Source organism: Dictyostelium discoideum (genome assembly GCF_000004695.1).
Source record: "Dictyostelium discoideum AX4 chromosome 2 chromosome, whole genome shotgun sequence".
Lineage (NCBI taxonomy): Eukaryota > Evosea > Eumycetozoa > Dictyosteliales > Dictyosteliaceae > Dictyostelium > Dictyostelium discoideum.
This window is the reverse complement of record NC_007088.5, coordinates 4,698,594-4,714,037: the sequence shown is the minus strand read 5'-3', so window position 1 is coordinate 4,714,037 and position 15,444 is coordinate 4,698,594. Positions and strand designations below refer to the sequence as shown.

At 27.1% G+C, this 15,444-nt stretch overlaps 6 protein-coding genes across 6 annotated transcripts; 3 read left to right on the top strand and 3 right to left on the bottom strand.

The window, feature by feature from the left end:
* Positions 1–93: 93 nt before the first annotated feature.
* On the bottom strand, positions 94–1,224 carry DDB_G0274971 (hypothetical protein; the record flags this gene model as incomplete). The annotated part of the gene is made up of 4 exons (XM_639150.1): positions 94–200; positions 277–573; positions 656–1,120; positions 1,206–1,224. 4 exons carry the CDS (start codon positions 1,222–1,224, stop codon positions 94–96), a joined length of 888 nt encoding a protein of 295 aa, XP_644242.1.
* A 1,417-nt stretch (positions 1,225–2,641) lies between these two features.
* On the top strand, positions 2,642–3,231 carry DDB_G0274227 (hypothetical protein; the record flags this gene model as incomplete). Its single annotated transcript, XM_639149.1, has 2 exons — positions 2,642–2,761; positions 2,893–3,231. The coding sequence occupies 2 exons, from the start codon at positions 2,642–2,644 to the stop codon at positions 3,229–3,231; spliced, it is 459 nt and encodes a 152-aa protein (XP_644241.1).
* Positions 3,232–3,540: 309 nt separating this feature from the next.
* On the top strand, positions 3,541–10,846 carry prpf8 (pre-mRNA processing factor 8; the record flags this gene model as incomplete). The annotated part of the gene is made up of 4 exons (XM_639148.1): positions 3,541–3,601; positions 3,709–4,282; positions 4,394–4,836; positions 4,941–10,846. The coding sequence occupies 4 exons, from the start codon at positions 3,541–3,543 to the stop codon at positions 10,844–10,846; spliced, it is 6,984 nt and encodes a 2,327-aa protein (XP_644240.1).
* Positions 10,847–11,400: 554 nt separating this feature from the next.
* On the top strand, positions 11,401–13,056 carry DDB_G0274231 (hypothetical protein; the record flags this gene model as incomplete). The annotated part of the gene is made up of 1 exon (XM_639147.1): positions 11,401–13,056. The coding sequence occupies one exon, from the start codon at positions 11,401–11,403 to the stop codon at positions 13,054–13,056; it is 1,656 nt and encodes a 551-aa protein (XP_644239.1).
* Positions 13,057–13,178: 122 nt separating this feature from the next.
* On the bottom strand, positions 13,179–14,544 carry ctbsA (glycoside hydrolase family 18 protein; the record flags this gene model as incomplete). Its single annotated transcript, XM_639146.1, has 3 exons — positions 13,179–13,300; positions 13,409–14,242; positions 14,343–14,544. The coding sequence occupies 3 exons, from the start codon at positions 14,542–14,544 to the stop codon at positions 13,179–13,181; spliced, it is 1,158 nt and encodes a 385-aa protein (XP_644238.1).
* A 675-nt stretch (positions 14,545–15,219) lies between these two features.
* DDB_G0274235 (hypothetical protein) lies at positions 15,220–15,444 on the bottom strand (the record flags this gene model as incomplete). Its single annotated transcript, XM_639145.1, has 1 exon — positions 15,220–15,444. The coding sequence occupies one exon, from the start codon at positions 15,442–15,444 to the stop codon at positions 15,220–15,222; it is 225 nt and encodes a 74-aa protein (XP_644237.1).

Below are 15,444 nucleotides of genomic sequence, written 5' to 3'. Positions count from 1 at the left end.
AAAAAAAATAAAAAATAAAAAAATCAATATATTTTAAAAAAATTGTATGTGAATATATAATTATATATTTATTTTTTTATTTTTAAAAACAATTTAAAATCCTGCGTTTTCAAAACCACCTTGTGGTAATAATGATGAAGTACTTGTATAATTACCACCATTGAAAAAATATTTATTTTGAGAACTCCATTGGATAATAACTATAAAAATATTAAAAATTAGAATAGAATTTTTTTTTTTTTTATTTTTTTTTTTTTTATTTATTTATTTACTTACGATTTTTTCCTTTAAGTTGATTAAATGAAATATTTAACATTCTACCAATAACAGCAGTTGGACCAGGGTATGAAACAATATTACCTAAAATCATTGAACCAGTTGGAATTCTTTTTAAATTGATTTCAATTTTTGTGTCCAAGGTGTATGGTGAAAATTGTTGGTTAATTGATTGTGGAATTGTAATCATTTCCCATTTAACCTTTGCATCTTGAGAATCTTTACCATGGAATATGTTTCTACTACGAATGGTTCCAACTTGTACACTTGAAGTATAAACCCTAGATCTATCATTATCTATTAAAAAAAAAAAAAAAAAAAAAAAAAATTATTTTAGTAGGAAAATTTAAGATCAATAAAAAATAATAAAAATACTTACTATAAACTAAATATGATAATTCCTTTGGCTCTTCATCATATGGTACCATAAAAGTAATGGCGCAATCATATGGATTAGAATGTGAAGTAACTATGAATCTCATATCAGTTTTTACTTCACCATATGAATTATCAAAATTTAATTGACCACTAACTATTGCGGCACCACTTGCAGCTGATTGAGAGTCAAGTTCAGCTTGTGTTGGTGTTGTACTTGGGTATGAATGTTGAGTAATTGATGGTGTAGCACCGGTAGATGAGCCCCATGCTTGTTGATTATAATTTGGTTGTTGTCCATAAACTGGTTGACCAAATTGATTATAAGTAACTTGTTGTTGAACTTGTGGTTGGTAAGTTGGTTGTTGGACTTGTGGTTGGTAGGTTGGTTGGGTTGGTTGAGTTGGTTGGTTTGGTCTCCAATCGGCTGGTCTACCTTGTGCTGCATTATATGCTATAGGGATTAGAACTAGAGTCAAAAAGAAAACAAAAAAAAAAAAATTTGATTTCAAGAGAAAAAAAAAAAAAAAAAAAAAATTATTATATTTTATTACCTTCCCATGAAATTGACATTTTTATTTATATTTATATATTTAAATTTATATTTAATTGTGATGAATAAAATAATAAAAAAAAAAAAAAATTGTTCTATTTATATTTCCCAAAAAAAAAAAAAAAAAAATTTGGTTAGATTTTTTTTTTTTTTTTTTTTGGATTTTATGATTATTATTATTTTTTTTTTATTTTTTAAGAAATCAGCGCTGACCAAATTCATAGGTTGATCACAGTTGAGGGTATGATGAAAACTAAAAAATCAAAAGCGTCGAATTATTAAAAAAAAAAATAAAAAAAAAAATAAAAAAAAAATAAAAAAAAATAAAATTCCATCGGTAAAATTTTAACCCAAAAAATCTGCAATCGATTAGTGAAAAAAAAAAATAAAAATAAAAAATTTCCAATAAAGATATTAAATTTCTTAAAAGCACCGAGATGTGTTATGCTTTTTTCCCAAACCGCTCACACAAATTCCTAATTTTTTAAAACTGTTAAGAAATAATATCTTTTTTTTTTTTTTTTAAAAAAAAATAGTATCAAAAAAAAAAAAAAAAAAAATTAAAAATTAATAAATAATTAATAAATAAAAATTAAAAACAAATAATTTTAAAAATATAATTTCTTTTACGATTTTATTTTTTTATTTATTTATTTTTTTTTGATATTTCTAACCAAGATTGTTTATTCGAAGTCTGACCAAGATTATGGTTGGTTGGATAAAAAAATTTCAGCATTAGGTGAAAAGTAATTTTATGAGGCACATGTCAACTCTTTTTTTTTTTTTTTTACTTTTATTTTTTATTTAAACACTGCTCCCTCAACCAAGGTCACTGAGGCTTTTGGTGATTTTTTTATAAGGAAAGTCGCACAGAAAATAAAAAAGGACCAGCTCCGCATAAATTACTTTTCACCAACTCTATAAATACTTATTATTTATGTTTTTTTTTTTTTTTCATTTAAATTATTTTAATATTTAATTGTTGTAAGAACCAGGACGCACTTATAAATCAACAACGAATTTCGAGAAAATAAGTATAGCAAAAAGGTTCATTTAATCTCTCTGCGTCGAGGGCATATTGATGATGACAAACAACAACATGGTACTCAAATGGGATACGCAGGACTTTCAGTAAAGAATAAATTTAAAACAAATTTTGATATATAAATAAAGTTTTGATCACTTTTTTATGGGACAAATCATTTTTTTATTTTTTTGAAATTTTTTTTTTTTTTGAAATAAAAATAAAAATAAAAATTAAAAAAAAAATCCAAATAAAAAAACCATATGGTGTCAGTGTCAGTGGCAAAACAAAAAACAAAAATTTCCATTTCCATAAAGGGAGATCTATAAAATGATTTTTTTTTTATTTTTTTATTCATTTCAACAGCAACAACAACAACAATAAAAATAGTGTTTATAAAAAAAAAAAAAAAAATGAAAGCAAATTCAAATAATAATACTTCTTCATTATCACCAAAAGTTTTAAAGAGTTTTCCTTCAAAAGTTTCAATTGAAATCACCCTTTTAAGAGATATTTATTACAATCATTTTTGTGTATTTATTTTATTAAAATTTTTTTTTTTATTTTTATTAATAATAATAATAATACATAATTTTAATTTTAATTTTAATTTTTTTTTTTTTTTTTTTTTTTTTTTTTTTTTTTTTTTTTTTATTATTATTAGTATTTAAATGATTTAATTGAACAAAATGTAGATGTAAATGATTATAGATATGTAAATTGTTTAGGTTATTTGAAAACAACTAAAATAAGACCAGGATTTGCATTCTCATTCTCTCAAATTGTGTTTATGAAAAGTGTTGGTTTGAAAAATTTATTGGCTCAAAATGAATATGAATTAAAAGTTATAAATAATGTAATTGATAGTATCAGTAGTAAAACAATGGTTGAAATTTTAAATGATAAAGTTAAAGTTCTTACTTTGGAATCAGAATCATTAAGATATAAAATCGAATATGTTAAAACTATCAAAAGTCCAATAAAAATTGTAGTTTCAATCTAAATATCGCGCACTAATAAAGGAAAAAAAAAAAAAAAAAAAAAAAAACATTTGAATAAAATTATTCAATTACTGTACGATTAAGGGAAAAAAAAAAAAAAAAAAAAAAACTTAATAAAATATATATAGGGCCTCCAAATTTGTGCGCTTTAAAAAATTTCGACAATTGAAAAAGAATGCTTTTTTTTTTCACATTTTTTTTTTTTTAAATTTTTTTTTTTTTTTTCATTTTCATTCACTTTTTCAGAGGATCACCAAATTATTTTTTTTTAATATTTAAATAAACTCTATTTATTTATTAATATAAAATAAATGGATGATACTAATAGTAATATTAATCAATCAAATGAATCACAACATTTAGAAGAAAAAGGTAAATTTTTTATTTTTATTATATTTTTTTTTTTTTATTAATTCTTTAATTGGAAAATTACTAATTTTTTTTTATTTTTTTTGTTTTTTTTATTAAAAAAATTATAGCAAAAAAATGGATTCAATTAAATAATAAAAAATATAGTGAAAAAAGAAAATTTGGAGCTGTAGAGATTAGAAAAGAGGATATGCCTCCAGAGCATTTAAGAAAGATTATAAAAGATCATGGTGATATGTCAAATAGAAGGTTTAGAGATGATAAACGTGTTTATTTAGGAGCATTGAAATATATGCCACATGCAATTTTAAAACTTTTAGAGAATATACCAATGCCATGGGAACAAGTTAAATATGTTAAAGTATTATATCATTTATCAGGTGCAATCACATTTGTAAATGAAATACCATTCGTAATTGAACCAATCTATATTGCACAATGGGCAACTATGTGGGTTACAATGAGAAGAGAGAAAAGGGATCGTACCCATTTTCGTCGTATGAAATTCCCATTATTCGATGATGAAGAACCACCATTAGATTACTCTGATAACATTTTAGATAATGAAGTTGAAGATCCAATTCAAATGGAATTAGATGAAAATGATGATTCTGAAGTAATAGATTGGTTATATGATTCAAAACCATTAGTTAATACAAAATTTGTAAATGGTTCAAGTTATAGGTAAATTTTTAATATATAAAAATACATACATACACACACTTTATTTTTAAATAATTTTTACTAATTTTTTTTTATTTTTTTATTTTTTTTTTTTAAATTTATAAATTTTAGAAAATGGAGATTAAATTTACCAATTATGTCAACATTATTTAGATTGGCATCACCATTATTAAGTGATTTAACAGATAGTAATTATTTTTATTTATTTGATGATAATAGTTTTTTCACATCAAAAGCATTGAATATGGCAATACCAGGTGGACCAAAGTTTGAACCATTATTTAGGGATGTTGATGATGATGATGAAGATTGGAATGAATTCAATGATATCAATAAAGTGATTATTAGAAATAAGATTAGAACAGAATATAAAATTGCATTCCCATATCTATACAATAGTAGACCACGTAAAGTTAAAACACCAACTTATCATACTCCAAATAATTGTTATATTAAAAATGATTCACCAGATTTACCTGGTTTTTATTTTGGTGCTGCATTAAATCCAATTCCATCATATAAAACAAGTGGTAATAAAAATGAACAATCTGAATGTAAGTTTAATTAAAGATAAATTATTAATATATATACATATACTAATTTAAATTATTATTTTTTTTTTTTATTTTTTTATTTTTTTATTTTTTTTTTAATAAAGATGGTACAGAAGATGATGAATTTCAATTACCAGAAGAAATTGAAACAATATTATCAAAAACAGAGATTGAACATGATAATTTAGCAAATGGTATACAATTATATTGGGCACCAAGACCATTTTCATTAAGATCAGGTACAACTAGAAGAGCAGAGGATATTCCATTAGTTAAATCATGGTATAAAGAACATTGTCCAAGTGAACATCCAGTTAAAGTTAGAGTTAGTTATCAAAAGTTATTGAAATGTCATGTATTGAATAAATTACATCATCGTAAACCAAAAGCACAAACTAAAAGAAATTTATTTAAATCATTGAAAGCAACTAAATTCTTTCAATCTACAGAGATTGATTGGGTAGAGGCAGGTTTACAAGTTTGTCGTCAAGGTTACAATATGTTAAATCTATTAATTCATAGAAAGAATTTGAATTATTTACATTTGGATTACAATTTCTATTTGAAACCAATTAAAACTCTAACAACAAAGGAGAGAAAGAAATCAAGATTTGGTAATGCATTCCATTTGTGTAGAGAGATATTACGTTTAACTAAATTGGTGGTTGATGTTCATGTGAAATTTAGATTAGGTGATGCAGATGCTTTTCAATTGGCAGATGCTATTCAATATTTATTTAGTCATTTGGGTCTATTGACTGGTATGTATAAATACAAGTATCGTTTAATGAGACAAATTCGTATGTGTAAAGATTTGAAACATTTAATCTACTATCGTTTCAATACTGGCGCTGTTGGTAAAGGTCCAGGTTGTGGTTTTTGGGCACCAATGTGGAGAGTTTGGTTATTCTTTTTACGTGGTATAGTACCTTTGTTGGAACGTTGGCTTGGAAATCTATTGGCAAGACAATTCGAAGGTAGACAAACCAAAGGTATGGCCAAAACAGTCACTAAACAACGTGTTGAATCTCATTTCGATTATGAATTACGTGCAGCAGTAATGCATGATATCCTCGATATGATGCCAGAAGGAATCAAAGCAAATAAATCACGTATTATCTTACAACATCTTTCAGAGGCTTGGAGATGTTGGAAATCAAATATCCCATGGAAAGTACCAGGTTTACCAATACCAATAGAGAATATGATTCTACGTTATGTTAAATCAAAAGCAGATTGGTGGACAAATATAGCTCATTACAATCGTGAACGTATTAAACGTGGTGCTACCATCGATAAAACTGCAAGTAAAAAGAATTTGGGTCGTTTAACTAGACTTTGGTTAAAGGCAGAACAAGAACGTCAACATAATTATCTAAAGGATGGTCCATACGTATCGGCAGAGGAAGCTGTTGCCATTTATACCACCACTGTTCATTGGTTGGAGAAACGTAGATTCTCTGCGATTCCATTCCCTCAAACTTCATACAAACACGATATTAAAATTCTCACATTGGCATTGGAACGTCTTAAAGAGGCATACAGTGTTAAATCACGTTTAAATCAATCACAACGTGAGGAGTTATCATTGGTTGAACAAGCTTATGATAATCCTCATGATGCATTAGCTCGTATCAAAAGACATTTACTCACTCAACGTACCTTTAAAGAGGTTGGTATTGAATTTATGGATATGTACACTCATCTAGTACCAATCTATGATGTAGATCCATTTGAAAAGATCACCGATGCCTATTTGGATCAATATCTATGGTATGAAGCAGATAAACGTCAACTCTTTCCAAATTGGGTTAAACCATCCGATAATGAACCACCACCTGTACTCATTCATAAATGGTGTCAAGGTATTAATAATTTAGATCAAGTTTGGGAGACTAGTCAAGGTGAATGTGTTGTTTTATTAGAGACTCAATTTAGTAAAGTTTATGAAAAGATGGATTTAACTTTGATGAATCGTTTGTTACGTTTAATTGTTGATCAAAATATTGCCGATTATATGTCTGGTAAGAATAATGTAGTAATCAACTATAAGGATATGAATCATACCAACTCTTATGGTTTAATTAGAGGTTTACAATTTGCATCATTTATTTTCCAATATTATGGTTTGGTATTGGATCTTTTAGTATTGGGTTTAGAACGTGCATCAGCACTTGCAGGACCACCAAACTTACCAAATTCATTCCTTACATTCCCATCAGTTCAAACTGAAACCGCCCATCCAATTCGTTTGTATAGTCGTTATGTTGATCGTATTCATGTACTCTATAAATTTACAGCGGATGAAGCAAGAAAATTAATTCAAAAGTATATGTCAGAACATCCAGATCCAAACAATGAAAATGTGGTTGGTTATAACAATAAGAAATGTTGGCCACGTGATTGTCGTATGCGTTTAATGAAACATGATGTTAACTTGGGTAGAGCAGTATTTTGGCAAATTAAAAATAGATTACCACGTTCATTGACAACCATTGATTGGGAGGATTCATTCGTATCGGTCTATAGTAAAGATAATCCAAATCTATTGATGAATATGGCAGGTTTCGATATTCGTATACTTCCAAAATGTCGTACACCCTTGGATCAATTGGCACCAAAGGATGCAGTTTGGAGTCTTCAAAATGTTAATACCAAAGAACGTACGGCTCAAGCATTCCTTAGGGTCGATACAGAATCACAAGAACGTTTTGAAAATCGTATTCGTATGATCCTCATGGCAAGTGGTTCAACAACATTCACAAAGATTGTAAATAAATGGAATACAGCATTGATTGGTTTAATGACTTATTATCGTGAGGCGGTGGTTACAACTCGTGAAATGTTGGATATTTTAGTGCGTTGTGAAAATAAAATTCAAACTCGTGTAAAGATTGGATTGAATAGTAAGATGCCAAATCGTTTCCCACCAGTGGTATTCTATACACCAAAGGAGTTGGGTGGTTTAGGTATGTTAAGTATGGGTCATGTATTGATTCCACAATCGGATTTGAAATATTCAAAACAAACCGATACTGGTATAACTCATTTCACAAGTGGTATGAGTCATGATGAAGATCAATTAATTCCAAATCTTTATCGTTACATTCAACCATGGGAACAAGAAATTAAAGATAGTCAACGTGTTTGGGCAGAATATGCAATCAAATATGAAGAGGCTAAATCACAAAATAAGAATCTTACATTGGAGGATCTTGAAGATAGTTGGGATCGTGGTATACCACGTATCAATACATTATTCCAAAAGAGTCGTCATACTTTAGCTTATGATAAAGGTTGGAGAGTAAGAACCGATTGGAAACAATATCAAGTCCTAAAGAATAATCCATTCTGGTGGACTAATCAACGTCATGATGGTAAACTTTGGAATCTTAATAATTATCGTACAGATATCATTCAAGCATTGGGTGGTGTTGAAGGTATTCTAGAGCATACTCTATTCAAAGGTACTTATTTCCCAACTTGGGAAGGTTTATTTTGGGAGAAAGCATCAGGTTTCGAAGAGTCTATGAAATATAAAAAACTTACACACGCTCAACGTTCAGGTCTTAATCAAATTCCAAATCGTCGTTTCACACTTTGGTGGTCTCCAACTATCAATCGTAAGAATGTTTATGTTGGTTTCCAAGTTCAATTGGATTTAACAGGTATTTTCATGCATGGTAAAATTCCAACACTAAAGATTTCATTGATTCAAATTTTCCGTGCACATCTTTGGCAAAAGATTCATGAATCATTAGTAATGGATTTATGTCAAGTTTTCGATCAAGAATTGGATAATCTAGAGATATCAGTAGTAAATAAAGAAGCAATTCATCCACGTAAATCTTATAAAATGAATTCATCATGTGCTGATATTCTTTTACGTGCAACTCATAAATGGCAAGTTAGTCGTCCATCATTGTTAAATGATAATCGTGATACCTATGATAATACCACCACTCAATATTGGTTGGATGTTCAATTGAAATGGGGTGATTTCGATTCTCATGATATCGAGAGATACAGTCGTGCCAAATTCTTGGATTATACAACCGATAGTATGTCATTGTATCCATCACCAACTGGTTGTTTGATTGGTTTAGATTTGGCTTACAATATCTACAGTTCCTTTGGTAATTGGTTCCTTGGTGTTAAACCTTTGGTTCAAAAAGCAATGGCAAAAATTTTGAAATCCAATCCTGCACTCTATGTACTACGTGAACGTATTCGTAAAGGTTTACAATTATATTCATCCGAACCAACTGAACCTTACTTATCAAGTCAAAACTTTGGTGAATTATTTAGTAATAAAATTATGTGGTTCGTTGATGATTCCAATGTTTATCGTGTAACCATTCATAAAACTTTTGAAGGTAATTTAACAACTAAACCAATCAATGGTGCAATTTTCATTTTCAATCCACGTACTGGTCAATTATTCCTCAAGATCATTCATACCGATGTTTGGTTAGGTCAAAAACGTTTAGGTCAATTAGCAAAATGGAAGACTGCCGAGGAGGTTGCTGCATTAATTCGTTCCTTACCAGTGGAAGAACAACCAAAACAAATCATTGCCACTCGTAAAGGTATGATGGATCCATTGGAGGTACATCTTTTAGATTTCCCAAATATCGTCATTCAAGGTAGTGAACTTCAATTACCATTCCAAGCTTGTTTGAAAGTAGAGAAGTTTGGTGATCTCATTTTGAAAGCAACCGAACCAAAGATGGTACTCTTCAATATCTATGATGATTGGTTATCAACAATTCATTCTTACACTGCTTTCCTTCGTTTGATTCTAATCTTACGTGCACTTCATGTCAATTTAGAACGTACTAAAATCATATTGAAACCAAATAAAAATGTTATCACTCAACCTCATCATATTTGGCCAACTCTAACAGAACAAGAATGGTTAACCGTTGAAGGTTCATTGAAAGATTTGATTTTAGCAGATTTTGGTAAAAGAAATAATGTAAACGTTGCTTCGCTCACTCAATCAGAGATTAGAGATATCATTTTGGGTATGGAAATTTCTGCACCATCACAACAACGTGAAGATCAAATCGCAGAGATTGAAAAACAAAAAACAGAAGCATCTCATTTAACAGCCGTTACAGTTCGTTCAACCAATATTCATGGTGAAGAGATTATCACAACCGCTACATCACCACATGAACAAAAAGTATTCTCTTCAAAAACAGATTGGCGTGTACGTGCTATCAGTGCAACTAATCTTCATTTACGTACCAATCAAATCTATGTAAACTCTGATAACGCTAAAGAAACTGGTGGTTTCACTTATGTTTTCCCAAAGAATATCTTAAAGAAATTCATTACCATTGCCGATCTTCGTACTCAAATCATGGGTTATTGTTATGGTATCTCACCACCCGATAATCCATCAGTAAAAGAAATTCGTTGTATTGTAATGCCACCACAATGGGGTACACCAGTTCATGTAACCGTACCAAATCAATTACCAGAACATGAATATCTCAAAGATTTAGAACCATTGGGTTGGATTCACACTCAACCAACTGAATTACCACAACTATCACCACAAGATGTTATCACTCATTCAAAGATTATGTCTGACAATAAGAGTTGGGATGGTGAGAAAACTGTTATCATCTCTGTCTCTGTGGCTTGGCCTTGTACTCTAACTGCTTACCATTTGACTCCAAGTGGTTTTGAATGGGGTAAAAATAATAAAGATTCTCTCAATTATCAAGGTTATCAACCACAATTCTATGAGAAGGTTCAAATGTTATTATCCGATCGTTTCCTTGGTTTCTATATGGTACCTGATCGTGGTTCTTGGAATTATAATTTCATGGGTGTTAAACATTCCACAAATATGACCTATGGTTTGAAATTAGATTATCCTAAAAACTTTTATGATGAATCTCATAGACCTGCTCATTTCCAAAATTGGACTCAAATGGCTCCTTCAGCAAATGATGATGAAGAAAATCAACCTGAAAATGAAAATTTATTTGAATAATTATAAAAATAATAATTTTCTTTTAAAAACATTTAATAAATAAATAAAAAAATAATTAAAAAAAAAAATTTTAAAAAAAAAACAAGTTTACAAAAACTATATTAAAAAAAGTCAAATCTCGGGCTAATCCAACCAAAAGTTGACTTATTTAAATTATACACAATAAAAAATATTAAAAATAATTTTAATTTAATTTATAAGATTTTTCCCTATATTTAATTTAGAAATAAATAAATTATAAAAAAATAAAAATAAAAAAATAAACAGAAAAAATCCCCAAAGTCGGAAATATCTTGGATTTTTCATGTCTATTGATTTTTCAACAGTGTTTTTTTTTTTTATTTTTAAGCAATTTTTTTTAATTTTTTTTTTTCATTTCATATTAACTTTTTTGAATAATAAAAGATAAATATAGAAATCAAACCAACAATAATTTTAAAAGTAATAATTAAATTAATTAAAATAAAAGTAACAATAACATAAAAAAAAAAAAGCAGTAATATAAAAAAAAAAAAAATAATAATAATAATAATTATTAAATTAATAAATTAATAATGAATAATAATAAATCAATTTGTTTTCCAAATTTAATATTTGTAAAAATTTTGAAATTATCAATCCAAGAATCATTTTATGAAGGTAAACAATTTGATTTTTATTGTAAAATCTCATTGGTTTGTAAAAGTTGGAATTTATTTATATTACCAAAATTACAATTAGATGATTATATTTTCAAAGGTGATGATTACATTTATTCATATTTAAAAGTTAGAGATAAGATTCATTCATTATTTAATAGTAACCATGAAACTGGTTATAGAGTCGAAGAAAATAAAGACATTAGTTTTTATTATTCATCATTAGATGTTCCATCATTGCTAACTGGCACTTATAAAATACCAAAGGAAACAATTCGTTTTAATGAAAATTATCATCCAAAGGATCCAAAAGCAAGTAAAGATTTTAAAAAAGTGAAAACTTTTAAAAATGAAAATGAAGTTAATTATGATTTTAACATTTATATTGATGATAAAGAATGTGGTACAATTTTTGAACCAGATTTAAATTTAATTCAAAGTTTTTCAAAGAAATCAAGTTTTGGAAATGGTGTTGACACAGTTTACGATGAAAACATTAGAAAAGGTTATCATATTGAAGGTAATAGAGTTAAAGTACCATTTTTCCAAGAAAAAGCAGAAAATTATAAAGATTATAAAGTAATGAATCAATTTGATTTCAAACATCCATTAAAAGAAAATCAATTCTTTTATAAGAAAACAAACTATGATCTTGAATTATATAAAATTCATATTTATAATGAAGGTGGTCATTTTCAACCACATATCGATACCATTCATTCTAAAAATCATATTGGTACCTATATTGTTCCATTAGGTGTTGATACATATGAAGGTGGTGAATTTATAATCTCTGAAAATGATACATTCGATCAAACAACCATTAATTATAAAATTGAAGCAAATGATAATAAACTACAAGATTCAATCGATTTCAAATGGATTGCATTCTATAATGATTGTATTCATACGGTTACTCCAGTTACCAAAGGTGTTAGAATTGTATTACAATTTAATATTCTATTTATTAATGAAGAAAGAAAAGAAAATGAACCACTTATAACTTTTAAAAGAATGGATGATTTCTTTGAATATAGAAATGAACCAACCGAATATTCTGAAAAAGATAAATTCTTAACTTTAAATTATCAAAATAAGAATGAATCTGAAAAAGATTGTTCAATCAAGGCCAATAAAAAACATTTACAAAAGATGATTTCAATTTTTGAAAATGTAATCAATGAAAGATCAGTAAATTGTGGTATATTCCTTTCTCATCTTTATAAATCAAATGTTAATGAAAATCATTTGAAAGGTTTAGATCTTTTGATTTGGAATGAAATTAAAAATTATTTTGGCAGTGAAAGAGTTCAAGTTTTTACCTTCTTAATTAATAATAGAGGTGATAATCAATTAATCATTGAAAAGGTTTCAAATAAAACTATGAATGAACCTGATAAAAGTAAAAATAATAAAGTAACACCTCACACAATATTATTTTGTGGTTCTAAATATGGTAATTTAAGATGTCTCTTAAGTAGACCACAAGAATATACTGGTAATGATTCTTATCAACAAGAGGATATTGGTGTATTCTCTGCAATTGTTATTAATAAATTAAATACAAATTAAATTTTATAAATAATAAAATAAAATATAATATAATATAATATAATAAATAATAATAAAATAAATAGGTTCTTCTTATACAAATTAAATATTTATTAATTTTTTTTTTTTAAAGTTTTTTTTTTTTAATTTAATGATTGTTCACTTGAAGCTGATTGTGGGAAAAAAGAAGCTAATGCATCCCACATTGGACGAGAATTGTATTGATCTGAAAAATCTAAAAAATCAATATTCCAAACTGCAACACCTATAAGTTTTGGAAAAAAAAAAAAAAAAAAAAAAAAAAAAGATTGTTGGAATGAATATTTTTAAATAATCTTTTTTTTTTTTTTCAAAAAAAAATAAAAATATTTACCTCTTAAATTTAATTTTTGAGCTAATTGAACTTTAATTGATAATGATTGTGGATTATCAAACCAAACTTGATCAACATTACCAGTTATAGGGTCAATATAATTAAAATAAGGTGATTGCCATTCAGTATTCCATTGAACTGCAGAAGAGTTTATAGTTTGATCTTGTAATAATTGAACCAAATAACTATAATCATATTCTGAACCAGCTGCATCTGAACAATTTGCACCTCTAAATGGTACAGATTCAATTTGACAAACAACAGTTTCCAAACCTGCTTCATCACCATTTAAACAATTCTTATAAATATAACCATACCATGGTAAACCCATTACCAATTGATCAGTGCTAATACCTAAATCAGTAAAATTATTTATACCAGCCAAGGCATTTGAGGGTGAAGAATTTGCACCAGCAGTACACACCTTCTCACCAAAAACTTGACTTCTCTCATCATAGTCCATTGCTACAAGGAAATCGGAATTTGAAGCTAAACCAGCATAATCATAACAACGTTTATCAATGCATGATGGTGACCATGCTACATCGATTGAAATTTGATAGAATGGATTAATTGCTTTAAATGCTTTATTAGTTGCTGATACTAATTCTGTATATTGTTGAGCGATGGTTGGATCTGTAATTGGACTTTCAACATCAAAATTTAAACCATCTGTAAATGTACTTTGAACTTTTTCAATTTGTTCTTGAATCCATTCTTCAATATAACTTGAATTACCAAGATTTTCAATTGGAAATGTTGTACCCCATACTAATCTAACATCATTTTCATGTGCAATACATAATAATTCATCTTCAATTGTTTCATAAAATACTATTTATTTATTTTTTTTTTTTTTTTTTTTTTTTTTTTTTTTTTTAAATATCTATAACTAAATTTAATAATATAAAATATAATAATATAAAATATTTACTCGCAAGTGTTGTTAATTGATTCCAATAATAATTTGGATATTGCGTGCTATTTAATGAAAAACCTAAAAACTCTTGTCTTGGTGCAATTTGAAGTGGTTCACATAAATATGATGAATCACATGGACATCCTGAAGAGGATGATGATGATGAACTTTGAGCAACAACGAAAACAATTAAAAAAAGCAATAAAATAATTCTCATCGTGGTAAAATAATAAATAAAAAAAAAATTTAAAAAAAAAAAAGTGAAAAAAAGAAAAAAAAAATCACAATTCCCAAAAATATCTTTTTTTTTTTTTTTGGTCAAATAAAAATTTTTAAAATTTATTTCAATAAAAAAAAAAAAAATAAATTAAAATAAAAAAATCGCTTTTGGTGTTGTAAAAAAAAAAAAAAAAAAAAAAAAAAAACTGCAAATATGATTAAAGTCAAAAACTTAAAATCAGAATTAGATTTAGAAATTAAAATCAATCTAGTGGTTTTAAAACAAGATCATTAAACACTAGTTTAATCAAAAAATCAAATTCAAGAGTAGTTCCACTAAATACTCAAAAATAGTTTCCTCTTCAACTACCATTACACCTCCTTTCAACTATGGTGATTAGGAAATTTAAACTCTTTATAAACCAAGAAGAGTTGAAATAAAAACATCACACCCAAATACTGTTGCTCAATTGGACTCATCAACAAGAAAAAGGACATCATCTAAATTAGCTGAAGAACCTAAATTATTTATTTATTTATGTATTGTTTGTTTTTATTTTATGATTACATGTAGTTATGGTTTGAATTTTAAAAGATAATGAATTGCTACGAATTTAAATAATTCATTCAATTCTGATGGTAAGATTGGTGAAAAAATTTCTCCGTTTCATCTTCAGTATTCGATTTTATCTGAATTCATGGTAACAAAAGCTTTTAATCCATATTTAATACTTTCTATTGATGAGCATGTTGGACATTTTGAAATTGATTCTAAAATAGTAGAAATAGAAGTTCCACCATGCAATAATGATGCTGAATTAAAACTAATGGAATGGCCACAAATATCTAAAAAGCTAATTTCAAATTTATTAAAATATTTATCGGTGAGTGATTTCAT